General features: G+C 40.3%; 1 protein-coding gene across 1 annotated transcript; it reads right to left on the bottom strand.

Annotated features, from left to right (window-relative positions):
• Positions 1-4,544: 4,544 nt before the first annotated feature.
• On the bottom strand, positions 4,545-11,548 carry LOC147423641 (uncharacterized). The gene is made up of 7 exons (XM_086501737.1): positions 11,173-11,548; positions 10,302-10,419; positions 6,938-7,026; positions 6,769-6,815; positions 6,261-6,349; positions 6,033-6,166; positions 4,545-5,821 (listed from the first exon to the last, which is right to left on the bottom strand). The coding sequence occupies exons 1-7, from the start codon at positions 11,311-11,313 to the stop codon at positions 4,868-4,870; spliced, it is 1,572 nt and encodes a 523-aa protein (XP_086357863.1). The 5' UTR covers positions 11,314-11,548; the 3' UTR covers positions 4,545-4,867.
• Positions 11,549-23,028: the final 11,480 nt, after the last annotated feature.

Below are 23,028 nucleotides of genomic sequence, written 5' to 3'. Positions count from 1 at the left end.
TCTTTTTGGTGGTTCGAAAGCTACACCATCACTTTCTTCAGATGAGGAAGAATTTGAAGAGGATGAAGAAGAGGGTGACTTCTTTCTTGCCTTTTTCTTCCCTTGTTCCTTCTTGTCTGCACCATCACTTTCTTCATGAAGAATATGGAGAAGAGGGTGACCTCTTTCTTGCCTTTTTCTTCTCTTGTTTCCTGTCATCCCTCTTTGAATTATGGTGTGGATAAGTGTGCAATGGTCTTCTTCGTTTAGGGGGTGTTGGAGAGCGTTTTGCCCACCGTCTTCATGGAGCCATCTCCATCGAGGACATGAGACTCACTTATTTCTCTTTCTTTTGGTGTGACTCTACCATTTGAAACTTGAGTTCTCCTTTGGAAGGAGATGCATCATCAAGTAGTAGATTTTTGAGCCCTTTGTACGGATTCTATTCTTCTTCCCTTATCGGAGAGAGGCCTCTTTTGGAAGTCTCACAAGGAGGCTTCCTAGGTACTCTCTCTTCTTGGTGGGTAGATTGGAGAATACCATGAGCATGTAGTTGCCGTTGCACTTTACTTTGGAGGGATGGATTTCCCTTGTCTTGTTGAAGCCTAGAAACAAGGTAATTGACAAGAATAGGGGCATCATTAGTAGCCTATTCATTAGCAAAATCAAAGTTATCAACATTAATTTTACTCTCTTTACTATTGTCAGTCATTCTAACAAATTTTAGGTGTAATTTTTTTAGGTGTACTTTGGCACTTCAAGCCTAGTTGCTACTCCTCTTAACCCCTTTAGAAAAGCACTCAAGCTCCTGTATGGCATGGCTCGAATATCATTAATTTAATTGCAACGAATAGAAGAGAGGATCTTTCACCACCAAAACAGTACCATCTCCTGTCAAGATTCTAATAGCTCAATAGTGGTTAAGCCGTAGGCAAGCCCCGTAGGACTCCACTATTAAGACCATAGCTCTCGACGGTGGTTCCCCGCTATCTGCACGAAGCAGGCGCACTGCAAGGCTGAAAAATCCCTATTCTACTTACTCAATTGCAATTAATAATACCAACCATTTATAGTCAGTTTGAGGACCTCTCTTCTTGACCAAGAAAAGAAAACCTTTGTGCTCTGATACCAATGTAACATTTAATGGTCTAGTAACTTGTGTGTAGCAGAAAATAACATAGACATAGTGAGCATTTCATTAGAATGGCTTCCTAATGAGCATAGCAAGAGTGCTTATATGGAGAGAGCAACAAAAAGTATAACACCTAGTTAGATAGGCATGAACAATACTTCAAAAAGAGAGAGAAATTAAGCTATTGACAATAGTTGAGGACCGGATTTACGTGGATCTGGTCCCCCCTCCAAAAGGCTTTGTATTATAGGTTTCCCCCATCAAGGGAGACATTTTACAATACAACACTTTGTGTTCCTTCACTAACTTGCTGGTGCAATGAAGATGGAAGCTTCAAGCACCAAGCTCACACTTGTAAAACACAACATCAATTCCCTCACGGTCTCAAACCCAAGACCTCACACACCTTCGAAGATGGTGAGAGGTAGTGGGGTATGAGAGTAGATCGAGAGGAAGAAGGAGTATTCTTACGAGAAAGAAGTATGTCTCCTCACATAATCACTCTTAATAGCTTAACATAGCTTAGTAATTAGCATGGTAGAGGAGATGAGCATGCATTGAAGCTTGGCTCTTGGTTGGATTTGCATCACAAAGCCAAGAGTTGTTGGTGTAGGCCTCCCTTCTCACAAGCTTGGAGTAGATGATGAGCTTTCCATTAAATCTTGAGAAGGAGATAATATTCTTTACTTCACACATGAGATTGTGTGAGTATGTGTGTGATAATACTTTGGAAAAATCAGCCCCCTCTCTCTCTTGGTCGACCCCTCTTGCTAATTGCACATGCTGGCATCCTATTGGACCCTGCAAAGCTTAGGGCCAATGATTATAAAAAGAATAAGTGATAGCCTTGAGACATGTGTCCCCCTTTCCCCTTTTGTGAGAGCTTTAGCTATTTAAATAATGCAATTAAACTCTCATTGCACCTCTTAGTCTTCTGGCCAATAGGAATCAGGCAAGCCAGAGGGCTGCTAAATGCTCATTTGACCCCTTGAGAGACTGTCCAATAGTCTTCTAGGGAGCTTAATTTCTATTGGTTCTTTTATCAAGTGTTTTTAAATGAATTAAACTAAATTTACTCTAGCCTAATTCTCATTGGTCCACCTCTATGGCCATCCAATAGGATTTGAATGCACCTTGGGGGCAACTGGGCTAGGGAGTTGACATGTGTCCACTATGCCCTTTGTGTAAAGGGAGCTTGCAAGAGTGTGTGTGTGTGTGTGTGTTTCTCTCTCATTCCCTACTAAAAGGGCTCGCCCCCTCAAGGATAGGGATGTGGGAAGACATTTGAGTCTTCCCACAAACATCCAATATTCCGTAAGTTTTGACCATTGGACATAACCTTTGAATTTTGGAACCTTAGCTTTTTGGAAGTCTTAATGGGCTGAACCTTAGGGTCTTTGAAGCCCATTGATGCACATTGCTCTTTTGCAGATGGCCCCCCCTTTGGATCCCTGTTGTGGCCGGGGTCTGCTAGCTTAACCAATATTCTAGCTTTTTCTCCCCTAGTACTTCTCCACATTAAATCATCAATTTAGCATGAGAAAATCATTTAGGAGACTTAGATATTAGTTATTATGACAGAGCCGCCCTGCAAAAAAATGTTGTGGTTAAAAAGACACTACACCGCATTAGAAAAACAAACAAGGTATAGGTACACATGATACCTTCAATGCGTTTTTGAAATGATAGAAGTGGAACCTCCCTTTGTATCATAAAAAAACAATAGATAGTGCGATCAAGCATAGAAGCATTCTCCATTTGATACTTTTCTTTTAAGATTGACATCGAGCAACATGTCGAGAACAAATATCAAGTAAATCCTCTTTGCAACACTTTAGAACAAAGCGGATGAACCGGAAGGTGGTAGAGCACTCCTACTTCCTGGAACATGGTCATCGTGAGTGGAATGAATGAATATAGTGACCTCATCCCCATCACTAGCCATTTGTACTTGCACTTTGAATGGACATCCACACTTCTTGGATGTTCTCAATCTTCGTATTTTTTCGTTGCGTTCTGGCTCCCCACCTCTATGACACAAGTAATCAATTGTAATACTTGATAGGCGATGTTTACTTGTTGATCCTGCCATAATCAACCTTGCTTTGTGCTCAACCATAAGATGCTCTAGCTGCACGTCTACATCGGCTCTTGTTGTATGTAGTTCGTACGATGGGGTATTGTTTAGGTCAAAGGATCGTTGATGAGCAACATTGACTTTCCTTTGACAGCCACATCCACATGACAATATGTAATTTTTTATGTAGGACATGGTGATTCTACCACGCTTGACATCAATACACTAAGTTGACCTCAAGGTATCAAGGGTAGTTTTGTTAGATCCTTATGACTAGCACAATGTGCTTCTCTAACAATATATTCCCAATCCTCAACACATGGAATCTCAAGAGTGGATGTGACTTGAGACATAGAACATCATGTCTTTCATTTGTCTTCATCTCTTAACATCAAGCAACCTTTTAGAATCACAGATTCACAAGACTTTAGTGTATCCAAAGATAATGAAATATCTTCTAGCAAAGTCTTGACCATTAATGCATATGCATCTTTAATAAACACAAAATACCTTGAGGTATCTTTGGAGCAACATTGACTTTCCTATGACAGCCACATCCGCATGAAAATACATATTTTTTTATGTAGGGCATGGTGATCCCACCACGCTTGACATCAATACACCAAGTTTACCTCAAAGTATCAAGGGTAATTGTTAGATCCTTCTGTCATAAATGTGAATATATTCTTTTCTTGTGTTTCTAACCTACTTTTACTTATTTTTGTCTTACTCCAATTCTCACAGCCAATTTTGTTTCATAAGCATTAATGAGCGCCGTCGTCAACCGAATGTACCACTTTCCTCGAATTTAGAAAATGCCTTGGATAAAAGATCGGCGGCCTAGAATAAAAGATCGGGCCTAGAACCACTTCTGGCCAGCGGCCCGTGTCAAATAGTGACGCGAGAGAGAGAGAGAGAGAGAGAGAGCACTCTGCAGGAGGAGTACCTTGGTCCGAGAAAGCTGGAGGCTGATGCCCTTGTTTTCTGCTGTATCGTTCAAGCGGAGCCAATGCTTTGGGCAGATGATTTAGCCCGTGACCTGTTTAGCACAACATTGAAGCCGCTTGTCTATCACTAGGGTTTTCTCTTCAGGTTTGTACTCACTGATTATCTGATAAGGATGCTTTGCTAAAATTGCTTGCTTTCTAAATGAGCCCTCAGATACAAGATAGTGTATTTTCTGCATAAAAACAGGACTTGAAGTGGAGGTGTGTCATGAGATTACTATGTTCTTTAGATTTCTTGTATGCAAATTACGACATAAACATGTAATTCTTATGAAAAGGGGCTGGTTGCGAAAAATATTGGACAGAAAGAGAGTACCAGACAAGAGCTAGAGTAGCATGGAAGCTTGACTGTGACCAACTTTTTTCGCGATACAATGGAAATTTTTTAGAGTGGTGAAGGACTCTTCACCATATATATGAGACAAATATGCAACTTGTGTTGTCCTTGTAAAGGCTAGTTCGGCCAATACCGTGAATCACAAGGGATAATGTAAGCTCATTTCTCCACAAATTCAACTCAACTCGTCGGCATCTAGTTCTATGGACAGTTGAACCTCTTTGTTCTGTGATTGGATGTGAATGGTAAATACAGGATGTTCATCTTTTGGGAGCTATGATCAGTCGTATCACGAGATCAGCTACATGAGCTTGAGGAAGTCTATTTTCTCAATTCTAGTCAAGGTGAAGGTGATGGAGCATTGCCTCCATAGCTGAGCAAGTATGAAGTGAGAAGCTTGATTGCCTGAGCTTAATATCTGGGCCTAGAATTGAGATGAGACCTCCCAATGGAGGCTTCATGTGGGCACGATACGCAGCCTCGCTGTATGGTGCTGATAAGAATCTAGTGTAATAGGGTCTAAACAGAGCATGGTTCTTGTCCTTTTGAGTGATTTCTATATGGCCACTCAAGAATTCCTCTTTCTTATTGAAGCCAAAGGTGAGATCTGTCCATCTTCGGCTGCTTCCTTCTTCTCGGACTCTTCTAGGCCTTGTATCAGCACGAAAGCTGCGAAATTCTGTAGCATCTTCCTTCCTCATTGTAAGCCTAGATGCAAAAGAGAGGGACCGTGCTTTACTTTTGTCTGAGGGTAAGGCGGCTCCAACAGCAGTAGGGCGATGAAATGGTGGCAAAGATGTCAACGAGGACATTAAGGATGGCACCAATGATGATGATGACGGTGTTGAGGTTGTCAAGGATTTTGAGGTCACTGAGGATGACGATAAGGGTACGGACTCTGCCGATGATGTGGCCAATGAAAAGGACGATGATGATAGCAACGATGCTAATGTCGTTATTGCAGGCTCAGAAGAGGAAGTTGGAGTTTGCATTGTTTGTGGTTTTAATGTGTCTGACGTTGAAGAAACCAAATGGGTGCAAGTAGATGTCTCTGTTGATGTTGTGAGCGAGTTGACATTTCCTCTATCCTCCTTTTGATGTTCTTCTTCGAAATCACTGTGCTGCTCATCTCCTCCCAACAAGCTTCTGTTGGAGTAAGTCCCTGTTCTTGTTGCCGCGATGAGAGCTGATGAGTTTGCCGTGCTAGATGCTCCTAAAGAGCTGTAGTCCCGTGAAAACACAAACCTTAGCTTCTTCCTCATCTTAAGGTCAAACAGCTTACCGATGCCCTGCAAGCAAAGGAGGAAAGGTCATTAGAAAAGTCAAACAGCCATATCAACTTTGAAGAAGTAATAGGCTATGGGGTCAAGACAGCTGGTACATATGCATCGGTAAGCTGTGGGCAAGAGCATCGATATGAAGGTTTCATTTTGATAGCATTTCGGACCATAGGAAACTGTTATGAGAGGGTAGACGACGAGAGGGTAGAGTCGTACGCACCTTCCACAAGAGGTAGAACACGGGAGGAGCATCGACAATAAAAGTCCTTGCCACTCTCTCTGGATAATGTTCCCCTATCAGCTTCAAAACTTGGACTATGGAAGACATACCAGGTGTCCCTTTCTTCAGACAACCTTTTACAAAGGAAAGGAAACTATGACCCAATAGGTAACAACTATTGAAGGAGTAAACCATGTCAAATAGCTTTGAAGAGAAGGTTTTGCTTACAAGCATCAAAGATAAGAACACATTGCTCCACTGCCGAGGGCATGCACCCTATGGCCACCTCCATGCAGAACACCATGAATCGCAAGAACCTGGCAGTGCAAGGGGGTCTCTCTCTCTCTCTCTCTCTCTCTCTCTCTCTGGGGAAAAAGCAAGATTTTATTACTGTGTATATAGGACTCTATGTGCTTTTGTAACCTAAGACAATGTTTAATTTCAAGTTCCAAGTCCTATTTTGCCAGAACCCACACCGTTCCATCAGATGAGGAATTGGGGGTTGATAAGTAGGTCCCTTCGAGTAAGAGACTCGTTTGAGTTTCTTTTCCGGTTTTTGTTTTAGTCTGCCAACGCGAGCCTTCACCTTGTTTGTTTCATTGACGGTAATTTAACGGTGCATATTGTGCGCCTACACATGGGACATGTCTTGCCTTCCAAGTCTCTGTTTTACCTTTTCTTTGAAATGGAGTAACATGAAGATAAAGATGAGGATGGAGTATGGGGCGGGGCTTACTGTTTTTGAGATTGATTCGAAAGACTCTCTGGTTTCAATCTCACCATCTGCAATGAGTACAAAACAATGTCAAGTCCATGTCCTCTTTCATGTGTTGATATCATGAACTTGAAACTGCATGTGTATGTTTGAGAAAGAGAGTCTATGCAAAAGCAGGTAATAATCCTACCAGGACTGGCCTGCCGTGGTCGTCATGCCCAGCCACATAAGCACTTCCTTGTGCCAGCTCAGCGGAAAACTCATCAGCTGTCAAGTACTCTGATGCAAAAATAAATAAAATGAAGTGTTCATTAAGTGTACTAACTGACTACTATATTAAAGACAGGACTTAACAAGATGGTGGGCACACACACACACACACACACACACACACACACACACAAGTAAGCACGCACATCTGTGTGTATAATGTACACATATGCACATATTTGTACATGGAGGTCCGTGTCGACTAGTCCCAAGGGTCTCTCTCTCTCTCTCTCTCTCTCTTTGTGTGTGTGTGTGTGTGTGGCTTCGGATAGTTTCCTACGACGTTAAAACTCTCTTCTTCTTCTTCTTCTCTCTCTCTCTCTCTCTCTCTCTCACACACAAACACACACACACATGGGTGTCGAGGTCCGTGTCGATTAGTCTCAAGGGTCTCTCTCTCTCTCTCTCTCTCTCTCACACACACAAACAAACACACACATGGGTGTCGAGGTCCGTGTCGATTAGTCTCAAGGGTCTCTCTCTCTCTCTCTCTCTCTCTCTCTCTCACACACACACACACACACACACACACACACAAAGGAAGAGCTTCCTGTGATAAGGATTGGGAAGTTTGCAAGTTTATGGGAAAATGTGGCTTTTCTAGACCTATTATTTGCCACAAAAGTATTTCTGGCAATTCGGTTTGATGCAAAATTTTGAAGTCTTTTTCAAGCAGGGGAAAATGCTATCTTTTGAAGAAAATTTCTCACCTTTGTCCCAATTAGCAAAAGAAAGCACTATTTCAGAAGTGTGAAGCATTGGATAGTTCCAAGCTTAGGAGGAGAAAAACTGTCAATGCAATTCAAGCTAACTTTTGTAGTATCGTTTTCGAGAAAAACCATCATTCTCTGTCTCTATCCCCCCTCGTCGGATAGATCTTTAAGGTCTCTTGGGATAGTTTCCTATGACATTAAAATTCTCTTCTTCTCTCTCTCTCTCTCTCTCTCTCTCTCTCTCTCTCTCTCTCTCTTGTAAAAGAGAGGGAGGTGCTACTGCTCTAAGAAAAACAGAAGGGGATCGATTCCCACATCAATAGACTTTGCCTTTCTTTATGATCTTGCTATCAAACCCTGACTAAGTTGGCAAGGTTTGAGTTGATTATGATATACCTAATGATTATAATTGATATGGAATTTTAGCCATAGTCAGTTATTCCCTCTATTAATTAAAAAACATTATATTGGAACATGGATAAAGTGGTTTTGAATGAGAAGTTGGTCTCTATTGTACCCACAATTTGGTTTTTTGAAAAAGAGTCTTCACATGTTTGCCTTAAATAAATATGTGGCTTCCTCACAAAATTATTAAGGTGGCTTTGTGCAAATAAGAAATTTGAAGAGGAAGAAAGTTCCCAAGGGGTGGATTTTTCAGCTTTTTGCTTATTTGTGTGTGTGTGTGTGTGGGTTCATGTCGGTGCTCGAGAAAAACTTCTTTTCCAAAGACTTGCCAGGCCTACTTGTTTGTGACTAAATTTAAAGGTTCTTACACTAAATTTCAGGTTTTCTCACCTTCAAATTGACGTATGAGAGGTTAATGTAGGTGTGATTACACTAAACCTAGGTTTTTTCAGCACTGATTCATGTGCACTTACTTAGAACTTAGGTTTGATTCACTTTGATACTCATTCATATAATGTGTGAAATTAATTCTTCATTCCCATGTAACATAATAACATTAACATACATCTCTTGACATGAGGAAAAGGCCAATTTTTTTTCTCTAGACATGGAAAAAAGCTGCCAAGGTATATAGATAGACAAGTTGCCAACTTTCTGTGACTTATAGTGATTCTACTATATTTACAATAACCTGACTTAACCTCCTTTCATGGAGAATTCATTGTGGAAAACCGCTTGCAATCGTTATGTCTTCAAGATTGGATGTTTAGAATGAAATGAGGCAACGTGGGAAAGGATGACAAAGTCTTAAGTTGATAAAAAGCCATCAAACTTGCATATCATTCTTGTCATACATTCTCAAGAGCCTGACAATTGTTGCGTCGTGAATTCTTGTCGATTGTTGTATCAAAGTAGGGATTGTGTACATAACATTGTTATGTTCTCTTGGGTAAAACCCCCTTCCATAAACCTTATGGACTTGATTGACTACTCCTACTTGCTCTACACTTATACATACATACTTTTCCTAAAGGCTCCAAAATAAAAAAATAAAAAAAATCACTACCTACATATACAAAGCACATGGTGCAAAGAAACTCTAAAGAGCAGAAAAAGACGCTACAGGAAAGGAAAAGAAGGAGAGTTCAGATATATGAATGCACACTTGAATCACCTCTTTATATGAATATGAAAAGTCTTACGGCTTTTCATTTCCTAAACTTACCCTTCACTTATTCATTCGAGACGTTTTGAAAGAATTTTTATTATTTTGAAGTTGGACTACTTGCTCTACTCTTGATAAATTCATTTGTTAGTACATCCGTGAGCGCCAACAAGTCACTTGGCCGCATTCGAACTAATGACCGTGGTCACCAAGGATAAATGCTCAAACAACCAAGCTAGCTTATAGACCAAAGTCTAAAGGAGCAAAATATTCAAAATGAGACGTGGAATCACTTATATAGAGAGTGAAAGTGCCCCTTTACCTTCCATTTTTTTTTCTCTTTAATCCTAGCATGTTCTTTCACCCTTGAATTATGGTCGCTCATATATAATTTATTTTTCCCATGTTAAACAAAATCATAGTCATACTCGCTCTTTATCTAACTTCAAACTTGTCAATTTTAATGGATTAGAGGTAAATATCCATTGGCCAAATTAAGACAATCAAATGTTGTTGTTTGCCTAGAGCTTAGAGCCTATATTGTACACATGAGAGCTATGCCAAATCAATTTTGATGGATTAGATGTAAATAACCATTAGCCTGATTTAGAAAATTAAATGTCGTTTGCCTAGAGCTTAGAGCCTATATTGAGAGAGAGAGAGAGAGAGAGAGAGAGAGAGAGAGAGAGAGAGAGAGAGAGATGAATTCATCAAGGGACACAAAGTTCCATTTAAGTATGGCTATCTATAAAAAAATCTTAGCCACAGGTTCAATGAGAGTGTTGTGGCCTCATGAAAGAATCAAGGCTTGAAAATTTTAGAATGTCATAGATGGACAAGTGGGTAATTGGAAAGTTGATATACAATAAAGAGGAATCTCTCTCTCTCTCTCTCTCTCTCTCTCTCTCTCTCTCTCTCTCTCTCTCTCTCTCTCATTCATTCATGCATGCATGCACATTATTGAAAAACATACATGCTTGTATGAGGCAAGGATGGTATACCTATATCAATATTGGCTCTCCAAGCCAAGGTTGCTCTTAGTTGCTTTGCTGCTTTGTTCACTTGGTTGCCTTTGGCTTTCAAGACTCTTGCAATGCAAGCCTCATTACAATACTCCACCTATTGCATTACATCATCATTCAACAAACAATGAGCTTCCAAGTGAAATCACATAGTCAAATTATTGCAAAAATGTATTTAATAGAGGCCGATAACAATTAAAATTTGGAAAACAAAAAATCAATGGAAAACACTGCAATAGAGATTTTGGGAAGTTCCAACTGACTTGGGAATCCACAATAAGGTTAAGATTTGGCCATATGGTATGCGACTTGAGACCTTTTATGAGAATGGAAGCCTTCTTAAGCTTGTATTAAGCAATATCAATGCTTCCAAATTCCACTTTCAAAATTTTGAGCACAATTTGGCCACATAGACAAATCTCATGTGAATTTGGGACTTGAGAATTTCCAAATTCTATAAAATTGTGTTGAAATACAAAAAATGTAATTTGTTGAAAATTTTAAAGCATATAAGCATGAATGTGATCTAAGAAGTCACATACAAAAAGATTGGGGCGGTTGAACTAAACATGAAGCAATAAGAGACTAATTATGAAAGTAAAAGTTGAAAAAGGAAAATTTAGCACAAGAACTTTGAGTTGGGTGCATGGAGAGATCAAGCGGCATGATGACATAATTAAGATCACGAGAGAATGAGCTACGAGCTACAAAGGAAAATCCAAAGGCCAAATTGAGCGATGAAATGGTATTGAACCCAAGACGTCATAAGCGTCCTACGCTTAAGGTTTCGAACTCAAGGCCTATGGCCGCCAGGGGCGGGGAAATGGGATGGTTGAGTCAGTGTAATTACCTCTTTGGGGGAGAGAGGGGAGACGAGGCGCAGAATTGCCTTGGCCTTCGACTCGCTCTCACTCTGCTCTTCGAATTCTGTCTTCACACTTGCCCGCGTCCGCCTTAGCAGCAGTCTCCTCAGCCGAGGTCTGACGGCCATCTCTAATGTTCTCTCTCTCTCTCTCTCTCTCTCTCTCTCTCTCTCTCTCTCTCTCTCTCTGTGCGCGCACACGTTGTGATGTGGGCAAAAACTCAAGAGCCAGGAGGTGGTAGATGGTATGCGACGTGGGTACTAGCTATTGACACACAGGTTCTCTCTCTCTCTCTCTCTCTCTCTCTCTCTCTCTCTCTCTCTCTCTCTCTGTGGCTATGAGCTGAGATAGCGTGTGGGGAAGGCGACATTGTGTCGCAGGGATGCTTATATAGCCGCAGCTTATAATGAGCCATAATCATGGGGACTCTCTCTCTCTCACCGCCTCGCCCCGCGGCCCCCGCCCCCCCTCCTCCACACACACACACAACACAACTCGCACACACACACACACACATACACACACACACGTGAGACGGTCACAACACTCGCAGAGGCTGCTGCAATGATTGGACGAAAGACACTGGTAGTGCCTCCTGGATACACGCACACACTCTCTCTCTATAACCGAGTTCCACACGTGTGTGTGTGTGTGTGTGTGTGTGTTGGGCAGTGCACGATGAGCATATACATGTATATTGAGCAGTGAGCACTACGTCGTGGACATGCATGGGAGTACGTAAACCTGCATGTATGTACGTACATACATAAACACTCGTATATACATACGCACATATCTGTTGTAGACGTATGAGAGAGAGAGAGAGAGTCAGAGTCCAGACACCGTCTGTGTGTGTGTGTGTGAGTGAGAGAGAGAGTCAGGGGGAGGGGACTCGGGAGGGCCAGTCACCGTGTGTGTGTGTGTGTGAGAGAGAGAGAGAGTCTCTTGCGCAGCATCAAAAATTCAAACTTCCATGTTACGAGCTGAAAAGGCAATTAGGCGCGAGCCCAGAGTTTGTAAGGAGGAGGAGGAGGAGGCACCTCCGTCACGAGGCACGAGAGTCTACCAGACAAGCGCACCCACCCACAAAGTTGACAATATCCCATTTCAAAATTTTTGAAGCCCCTTCCCCAACGTCAAAGATTGCCAGGATTCTCACTTTGACCCTCGAGTACCCCACCAAAGAAACAAACATACCTTTTGAACATTTTAACGTATGACCTTACAAACTTAATTAATTAAATCAATTGAACCTTACAATTCACTTAGCTTATTGCCTTACAAGTGGTGCATCCACATGCCATGTACCATTACGTTGTGTGTTGTGAGCCGACGCCCTTCCAAGCGGGTATGGCATTTCCTAGGGGAAAACCGTCGGGTTTCAAAGGCAGTTTAGTGAGGTGAGTGATAAGTTACCTGGAGGAAGCAACTCCAAAGGGAAGACCGAAGCAAGTCCCGCAGTACCTGGGCCTCTGAACAGAGGTACTTGGTCGCTGTCACGCCCACCGAAATGGGTCTCTCAAGGGAGAAGTCATCTCCCTAAGAGTGTAGATAATTCTGGCCTCCCGAGTCCAGAGGAAACTAGTGACAAAAGCGTCTGCCTTCGGTTTCTCGGGGCATAGTCCTGGTCGTTCTTCTTGTCCACTTTTATGGTGGATAAGGGGAACGGCCGGGCTTGCCCCGCCCGACTCCGAAAACAAAACAAAATTACGTTGTGTGTGTGTGTGTGTGTGTGTGAGAGAGAGAGAGAGAGAGAGAGAGAGAGAGAGAGAGAATCTATCTTTACTATTATAAAAGGGGGAGGGATGCCTCCTCCCCGCCACGTGTTGAGTCCTCCTTCAACCGATCAAATTCAGGCCAGTGTAGGTTGCAGCTCACAACGCTGAGTGAGTGAGAGAGAGAGAGAGAGAGAGAGAGAGAGAGAGAGAGAGAGAGAGAGAGAGAGAGAGAGAGAGAGAGAGAGAGAGAGAGGCCACCGGCAATACTAGTACACATAATGCGCGATCAAAATAGCAAGGCTCTCCATAATCTGCCACGTTTTGCACTTTTTACGATCAACAATCAAGACAAGGGACTGTTGGGCAATGCTAGCAAATTAGGCCTTATAATGCTCTTAAAGGTAGATTAATTAATACCTCTCAAAACTTGTAAATTAAGCTATTTATTTAAACCAAATCTTCAACCTAAAGTGAGCACAGAGCTTAGCAATATTTTAAATGTAAGAAATCTACACTAAAGATCTTTGCATCCAAACCTCAACAAAATAATGCAAATTAAGATGCCCGCCTTAATATGGTGTCTTAACACATTTATCAAGGTTCCCAAGAAAGAGTGTCAGTGCTTGTACCTAGAGAGAGAGAGAGAGAGAGAGAGAGAGAGAGAGAGAGGTGTCTGTGTGTAAGATTGTGTCAAAGAGTAGAAGGGCCTCATTCTTTGGAAGATTTTATGCTCAAATTTTGTCATCTTCTTCAAATTTTTGAAGGTTGTGAGTGTCCTCCTTTCATTCAAGACAAAGTCACCAAAATTTGGCAGAATGTATTTCCTCATGATTTTGAGAATATGACTGTCATTTTTCCCCCTTAAGACAAAGGAATGAGCAAAGTTTTTAAAAGACAATGCTCTCTCTCTCTCTCTCTCTCTCTCTCTCTCTCTCTCTTCACCAAAGTTAAATTTTGATAGGCATCCTTGCCCTTCAAATTTCCAAAATTGAACATAGTTTCAAATAGTTTTGAAGGGCATCCGGCATGTTTTTCCCAAAGGAATGCGCAAAGAACTGAAAAACAAGTAAAATGCCCATCAGAAATCGATTGTGCGAGTCCTCCCTTCCGACGTTACACTTGATGTTCACAATGTTTGCATAAAATCTTGCTATGATTTGTAAAAAGAGGTCAACATTGTACTTCATGCAATGAACCCATTCCAATGTGCCATACCAAACGGCACAAAAAGGATGAGCTCAACTCACACATTGTTTGTGCTTTTCTAATCCCAATGGGCCAAACAAAATTTGAATTCTCGTAGCAATGCATGCACACCTTCTCCAAAGCACACACACATTGTCAGAGAGAGAGAGAGAGAGAGAGAGAGAGAGAGGGAGAGAGAGAGAGAGCCATGGTGGAGCTTCATGCAAAAGCACCTCTCCACTCATTGCCCTCCTTTGCTGTGCATGGCTACATCCCAAAGTCAAAAGGCAATGATATGGATTGCCAAAGAGGCATTGTGTGATGCAAACAAATACATTTTCCTATTTCAACATTGAAAAAATTTACCGTTCATTTCACTAGTGGATCTCATCATTCTTGTTCTTTCTTACTCATGTGCATTTGTAAGCTATTGAGGCTTGCCTAATAATGAACCACAATGTTTCGAGAGTGTGTGTGTGGACGGATCGTGAATTAGTTGCTTACCCCAGGGATTCACTAGTAATAATAAGACGATGCCACTTTTGTGCACCGAATGCACCTTCTTTCCCCTTACAGACACGCAATACCATACAATAAACCTTGTGGAATCCCACGAGGTCGCACATGCTCAATACACAGGTAAACACTATTTTGGAATCATGATTCTATAAAGCTCAATGCAAAAAAACCATAAATAGCCCTTTATTTAATTTCAAGTATACAAGTATGGGCACAACTACTTATAATATTTGGAATTCTTCTAAATTCAACAACACAAAGAGTAAGGTTGTGTTCACAACAGCTCGACGGAAGAAAGGAGAGTGGGAGAGCTCCAATGACGAGATGCCATTTGGACATGGCTGTTCACAAAGGGCAGAGGTAGATGGAAAAAGGTGGTCTACGTCAATTTTAGTTCTCTCCCCTCCCTCCCCCCCCCCCCCCCCCCCCGGTCCCTATTCCATTTTCGCCACCCGCGAAAAGGGTTCTTCCACTTGACAAAAGAATTGAGCACCAATCACCCTCCTCCACGTGGGCTTGACAACTTTTGCTTCCACCACGTAGTGTGAACTCACAAGCAGTGGAAGAGCACTTTCATGTCCCTTCCGCCTGAAAATCACGTGAATTGAGTTTTTTTCACCGTGCATTCTGAACCGGGTCTAAGACTACTAAGGGCATGGTCACGCGAGGCTTAGTTATCAGTTATTGGTAACTATGCCAACTATGCAAAGACAAAGCATTAAATGAATAACTAAGCCTTTGCATGGTCACACGAGGCTTAGTTATTCATTCATCCTCCCAACTATGCTTTGAACTTGACAACTATGCCAAAATCGGCATAGTTACAAAGCATAGGCTTAGTAACTCATTTAATGCTCCTTTTTGCGTGTGACCAAGACTGAGGCTTAGTTATTTGTTCAAATAACGGATAACTAAGCCTCGCGTGACCATTGCCTAAGACGCTTAAGTTATACTCCACTCAACCCTACTATTACTATTTGGTTAGGTTTGTAGGAAAAGACTTGATAGCAACATTCACTGCATCCACTTTTGAATTTCATGATGAAAGCATTAGAATATGGCCACAAAGAGATATGGTCCTCATATGGAGTTCATAGTAGAGGATGGTTCCCAATAAGGAGTTTCATTTCCAAAACTTCTATGTCTTTTCACGTGTAGCTTTCTTTGGTTATTGTTGAAACTTTCACAGCTCTCAACGTGATATTTGGAGAGAAGCAAAAAAATAGAGCTGGTCTCTTGCATTTGGAATCTTTTTTATATAAAACAAAACTTTAAAAAATAATATCAAAATACAAAATACAAATGAGATCTTTGTCATTGGGAGCGCCCTTTCTTCTTGTTTAAATTGAGGTTAGATTCTCCTTACGGAACTTTTTATTTCGAAAAGAAGATTTCATAAAATGGGGTGGTGAGTGAGAAAGCACCAACTCTATGCTTGAAAGTGTCTGTGTTCGGGAAAAGCGTGCCTCAGCTTAGCCTTGACCCGGTTGCAAAATTAAAGTAGCCGGTTGAGGGAAGGGCAAGAAGGAGAAAATTCCGCTTAAAATACATGGAAAATAGTGTAATTTTGTAAAAATACTGGCTAGTATTGTAAAATTTTCGGTTCAGATTTGTCTTGGAGGGATTTTTGTATGTTTGTAAAAAGGATTTTTCCCAAATACTATCAGGGATTATAGCATAGTTCCAATATTTACTAGTGGGATTAGTAGTATGTATTTTTTTAGATTAATCGATTAATTAACACACTAGGTTGGTGACAGACACTTTTATATCTTGTAATAACCAAGAAACTTTATAGAATTAAAATTTATTAAATTTTTTGAAGTGTTCTATATCCAAAAAATTGTCTTGTGAGTTGAAAAAACCTTGGCATTTTTTGGGCATATGGATTCCACCATTACTCTTGTGGTTGCAAATGATCTTTGAACTTACACTATACCAAAAAACATGTGCTATTTTTTGAGTTTATTTTATATTTTACCAATTTGATTACCTTTAAAGTCATTTTGCTGATTTGATTACCTTCAAAGTGCTATACAGTTAGTAATTATCATTTTCAATATGCATGAATGCTTCAAAAGAATAAAAAGCAATGAGGGGTTATCCATGAGGTATGCGGATGCCAAATTGAGATATAAGCTGGAATTATAAGCAATGTGCTTGGAGAACTGATCACATGGACTGATCGTATTTGGATCTTCAGCTCATAGGAGGGCTACCATGTAGAACCTCCTGATGAAGGAGCGGATTTAACCACTTAATAGCCTTGCTTAGACATGTTGAAACATAACTTTAGATCACCGGTGTCATGTTCTTACTGTTCGTTATTTGAAAATTTAATAGCCTTTCTTGATGATATTTTGATTCCATATAAGAGCAAAGAAGAACATGTACAACACGTATGCAAAGTACTTGAAATTCTACAATAGAACCAACTTTATGCCGAGCGTAGTAACAAATGCACCTTTTTCATCAACAAGGTGGAATATTTGGGATTTATTGTCTAAAGGATGGAGTCTGTACAAACCAAAGTAAGATTGAAGCTATTGTGGCTTGGCCTACTCCAAAATCCATTAAAGAAGAATGCGTGTTTCTTGGCTTTTATCAAATCTAAATGCTAGGATAGCATCTCACTTAACCATACTCTCAAGAAGACTAAGGTCTTTAATTGGATTGATCGTGCTCAAGCTAGCTTTGAAAAACTCAAAGACAACCTTGGTAAATGCTCATACATTATGGTTTCTAGATTTCAGAAAGGCATTCAGTATCCTCATAGATGCAAAAGGACAAGTGGTTTGAGGTGTTTTGTCTCAAGAAGGAAGGCAAGTGGCTTATGAATCTTGTAAGTTATGCATTCAAATATTAAATTACCTTATGCATCATCAATAACTTGTTGTGATCCGACAATTTCATCACATTGGGTATAGATACTCACCAATGCTTTTGCTTCTCAAGGGACCCCTATTGCAAAATCAACATGTATTCTACTCCATTTAAAAAATGCAGTGCTTTGAAAGCAGCTTTGCATTTGGTCAATGTTTACCAATGCTTGCAATGCTTAAGAAACCATTGTTGCAATATTCGTATCTATTGTGCTACCTTGATCCAAAGTAAACAACAACTTGATTTTCTCTGGCATGTGTACCACATTGGGAACATGCACATAGATGTTTTCCCTCCTTAAGAATGGAAATACTATGATACAACATGTATCTATTGCCTTTGCACAAATCGTTCTTCTCTGCACAAACCCTATAAATTGGCAGGTTGACAACATTTTGGACAAGGAGCTTCTCAAATTTTTCCATAAACCTTGACTCATAAACTCACCACTTTTGATGCAATACAGTACTGGGTTATCAACATGCATTCTACTACCTTGGTACAAAGTGCGGTGAAAACTTGTTGTGCTATGATAAGTGCATTGCATTGTTGTGCTATGATAAGTGCATTGCATTTGGCATACATAATCACAAACATTTTTTCCCTTTCAAGCAGCCCACAATTGAACATCAACATGTATCTTATTACCTTGGGACAAAGATCATCAATAACTTGTTTGACAATGGCATCACATTTGGCATACAAACTCACTGGCGTTTTTCTCCTCAAGCAACCCACTTTTGTGACATGAACATGTATCCTACTCCATTAGTATAACACCATCATCAAAAAAATTCTCATTAGGAAGAGAATGTGATGTAGGAGGTCCTATTTATTTGGAGGGTAAAGGAAGTTGGACACTTAGTATAAAAAAGGCATCAAAGAACATCTTTTGCGCTTAGACATGCAAAATGGCTGGTTTATTTACATTCAACACCCCCCACCCGAAACACACACGTGCGCGTGCGCGCGCGCGCACACACACACACACACACACACAATGAAATTAAAAATCAAGTGGGTAAAACCATACCATGTAGCATATCTATAGAAAGAGTTTGGTGTCTAGATCACAGTCTATGATCTTTGATCAAATTGGAGATTATATGTATAAGTTATGGAAGGTCCCTAAAGAACCATACAATTATCCACCTCCTTTTTTGGGGGGAAAAGGGTATCCTTTAAACATCTTACACCTCTCTTACACGCTCACCATTCCTACACACATGGCAGACACCTATTTGTCAATATTTAAATCACCTCCAAAATCTCATGGAAAATTAAGAGGCCCTCCTAGACCCCATTCTCTTTCTAATGGTGTGCTCTGACAACAACATTGCATTTGGAATACATAGTCTCTAAAGTTTTTGGTGCTCAAGCTACCCCTTATTGCAATATCGACACACATAGTCACTAATGTCTTTGGTGCTCAAGCTACCCACTATCACAATGTTGACATGTTTTCTACTACCTTGATCCAAAGGTCATCAACACCTTGTTGTGCTCCTTTGAAATTTGCACTGCATTCACATACACACTCACCAATTTTTTCCCTCCTCATAAATGTCAATAATGTGATACAACAATGGAATGAGCTTGATCACTTGGCATATATTCTAGATTTAGGTTCATAGTAACTAAATGAGTTTCGATGACCGGATGGCCAGATGAGAGACTTAAACATAAGACTTCAAATGACATGATAGACTTAAACTTCAGATGACTCGCCATTAGACTTTAGATAAATGACTGAAATTAAATGAAACAGATAGATCAAAGTACCAGTCACTAAATGAAAACAACTCACGATGTGCTTTAGATTCAAATTATGATTCTCAGTACAATTGGTTCAGATTGACAACTCTGAAATAATTGATTAGAAAGTACAATTGATACAAAGACAAGCAGTGAGTGCTTCTAAGCTCTCAAATTGTAAGAGTTACAAAGGTAAGATTTCAAGAGTCAAGCTCAAAGAATAAGTCCCAAAATGAGATGAACAGGTCCTCTTCATAGGTGTCACCAGGGGGTTTTTGACTGGTTAGCACAATCTTGTAGTATGGAATTTCTACCTCCATGTGGCATCTAGCCACTGGTGGTAACTTTGAAATGCCTCAACCTGTAGACAAGAGATTGATCCCACCATCTACAACCTCCTCCCCTTTCTTAAATTTTGTCATCAAAAGAAAAATCAGGTGTGGGGGCTTCTTATTTTTAGTTCGCCCTTCCTCTTATCTAGTGCCTTCTTCATTGCAAGCCTCTAAACTTGATCAAGTGGCTTCTATGAAAATAGAGTTGGTGGCCCGCAATTGGTTCCTACCTGTTTGGTCGCCATCTGATTCTAGGGCATCTGAGTCGTTGCATTCTCCTTCATGATTAACATATAGATGGTGTCTTGCTCCTATTACTCCTTTCTTTCAATAAATATCTCTACTTCAAAAGTCAAGAGCTAGTGCCACTAGTTTGTATCTTGATCATATTTAAGAGTTCTCTTGCCCTTGCTAACCTTGCTCTACCTAGCTTGTGATAGATAGAGGCAATTGTCATCCACCCAACTTGATCAGACTTATTGACCTTGATTCCGGCCTCAAACATGATCTCAAAATTTCTTTGAATTGTGGTTCATGGCTTGCCTTGTTGGGTAGATTCTTCTCTGGAATCCTTGAGGCTTGAATATACATTTGAAGGGGGTCATTTTTGTGCTTTACCACCTACCCCAGTTGGTCCTTCCACTGAGTCATCATTGCTTTGAATTTTGAATAGACATTTGAAGCATGTCATTTTTGTGCTCCACCACCTACCCTAGTAGGTCCTTCAATTGAGTCATCATTACTTTGTAGTTTAGTAGATCATGCTTTAGCTCATAAGCTGTATCTTTCTTTTCAATGTCACTGAGCACTGATTTACAAGCTACCCATAGAGCATTAGAACATTCATTTCAGTCTCAAATTTGGTATACTTTCTGAACATATGTCATCTTGTCTACAGGTTCATTGTAAATTGGGTAGATCGCTAGCAGATATGACTTGGGCAGTTTAGACTCATGCATAGGTAAATCATACATTAGTACATGTAAGTTTGGTATAGCTTCTATATAGTACATCACAATTTCATTTTTAGCATGCATCACTTTTGGAAGAATCATGATCAAGTGAGATAGACATTTGAGAGACTATTTTTGTCCCCTCATAGCATCAATGTACTTTGCCTCTAATGGTACCTGCATTGTTCTAATGAAATATGCACTCTTTAGTCCATTATCTTCCTTGTAATCTGCTACTTCTAAAGTGTCAACTTCAAATCATCCCTGAATGACTTCATGCAATTTTATGTAGGACAATCTCCTAATAGTGTCTCTAGCTAAATCCCTGAACTTGGTTGTTCATTGTAGTCATTCTTCTAATATGAGGACTCCCATTGATGTCATGTATTTGAGGATACTTTCCAAAACCTGAATGAAATTGGGAGCTAACATTCTTTGGCATAATGATACTTTTGAACATTCGAGTGTTTGGACATTCTTCTTTCTCCCACATACAACATCTCACCAAATCTGAGAAGGCAACATCATCATTCAGTAATTTTGGATTTGGAGTGTCCTTTATCACCTTAGATTTTTATTCAAACTCAAAACTCTGATTTGATCTTAGAGAGTCAGAGTGGATGTTCGAGTCGTTCTCTGTGAGATTTGCTTTGCCTTTGTATAGTCGTGCTAGAAGTAATTGGCCTTATGTCTCTCCAATTTTTTGGGTGTCTGGAAATTTATTAGGTGGTTATGTGGAGTCTTATCAAGTTGATTATCTGGAGTCTAGTCAAATTTTTGATGGGATTAGTCTGGTGTCTACTCATCATGATCAATTGCTCACCTTTGATCTAGAGCATCAATATCATCGCATTCTATCAATTAGCGTCAAGATTGGGTTTCGTAGTGTCATACTCCTTGTGCTCATCATCTGAAACTTTGTCATTGACCTTACCTACCCTAAAAATCATTGGTATATTTGGAAGCCAACTACTCTAGGTCACTTTTCATATTCTCTACTAGGTTTTGTGACTTATCCAAATTCAAAATGATACCGTCTTTAGAGTCTATGATATCTACCAGAGAGTGATAGATATACTTATCCGGGTGAAAGCATGTATAGGTGGACCGCTTTTGCCACTATATAATATATGATATCTACCAGAGAGTGATAGATATACTTATCCGGGTGAAAGCATGTATAGGTGGACCGCTTTTGCCACTATATAGTATATGGTTTTTGGGGTTGAGAAAATGGGTGGTTTAGGCGTTTGAAACAATGGGATTAAATTCAAATTTATGGAAAAAAAGGGTTAAAATTTGACGTGTACTAAGTGAAAGCGCTTACTCATTAATGATCACCTCAAGGTATGTTCAAGCACTTAATGCAAATATTCTCTCGAGTCTCATCCCTTCCACTCTGTCTCGCTCGTTCCTCCCCCCTCTCTCTATCTCGCCAGCGCCATTCAGGTTTCTGATTCCCTCTTTCCTCCCTCCTTTGCGTTTCTCTGCTAGCCGAAGCAACAAGCAGCAACATCACAACAACAGCAAGCAAATTCAGGAGGAGTACTTTTTGCTCGGCTGGTCATCAACTTCAGTAAAAATCCCCTGCAGCAGCAACAACATGTATGTGTCATCATGTAGCTTGAAGAAATCTATCTCGAATGTTGGTTGAATTTGAATGTGGCTGGTTTTCCTAGGTAGCATTTCCAGGTAGCATTGATCCATGTTTTAACATGCTTCATGCAGATGTAGAAGCGGTGTATGCTTGTCTCTGAATGTGTGGCAAGATAACCAAAGGGGGCTTGGCCTAGTGGTTAAAGTGAATGGGTGGGTGCGTAAGGACCCAGGTTCAACCCTGGCGATATGGTATGCCCTCTGTTGGGTGGCAAGATAATCATGGATTGTAACTATTAATGATGCATGTGTAAGTTTAGAATTTATTTCTGGAATGTATATGCATTGTGCACATCTAATTGATCACCCTTGTGAATGCTTTATAAAAATGCATCATGCAGCTTGAAGCATGAATGCTGATTTTATCAACTGTGTGTGCATGCTTATACGAATGCATCATGCAGGTTCAAGCATGAATGCATTTAACTATTGATCTTGTATCTATGTGGCATTTGTGAATTTTCAGGATGAAGAACCAGGCTACAAAAGGACCTTCAGACTCTGACAAGGGTACACCTAGGAAGGGAAAGAGCTCTACGCAGGAGTCGTTTATCAAAACAGGTTAGATGCATCATGCATGAATTTCTAAAATTGGTTTTAAGTCTTGTAAAATTTTTGAATTTTTTGCACATGCATGCTACAAAAAGAACTTCCGAGTCCCCCAAGGGTACACCTAAGAAGAAAAATGTTCAGCAGGTTAGATGCAGGTATTTCCCCCATGGATTCAATTAAAGTGTTGCTTTATTAGGAAAAAGTATTGTGCACACCACTAGTAAATATCAAGTGGGTGAACCCCACTTTTTATGGGTACAACACCATTGATAGGATGTGTTGAAGTGGTG

This window comes from Adiantum capillus-veneris, chromosome 26 (genome assembly GCF_014529385.1).
Source record: "Adiantum capillus-veneris isolate H3 chromosome 26, ASM1452938v2, whole genome shotgun sequence".
Classification (NCBI taxonomy): Eukaryota; Viridiplantae; Streptophyta; class Polypodiopsida; order Polypodiales; family Pteridaceae; genus Adiantum; species Adiantum capillus-veneris.
The sequence above is the reverse complement of the archived record's forward strand: the minus strand, read 5'-3'. Positions and strand labels throughout refer to the sequence as shown.

Coding starts and splice junctions, on each gene's coding strand:
- LOC147423641 (XM_086501737.1), bottom strand. CDS start 11,313: ATGGCCGTCAGACCTCGGCTGAGGAGACTGCTGCTAAGGCGGACGCGG. Junction 10,420..11,172: donor CCCCTCTCTCCCCCAAAGAG/GTAATTACACTG, acceptor GTAATGCAATAG/GTGGAGTATTGTAATGAGGC. Junction 7,027..10,301: donor GAGAGCCAATATTGATATAG/GTATACCATCCT, acceptor TTTTTGCATCAG/AGTACTTGACAGCTGATGAG.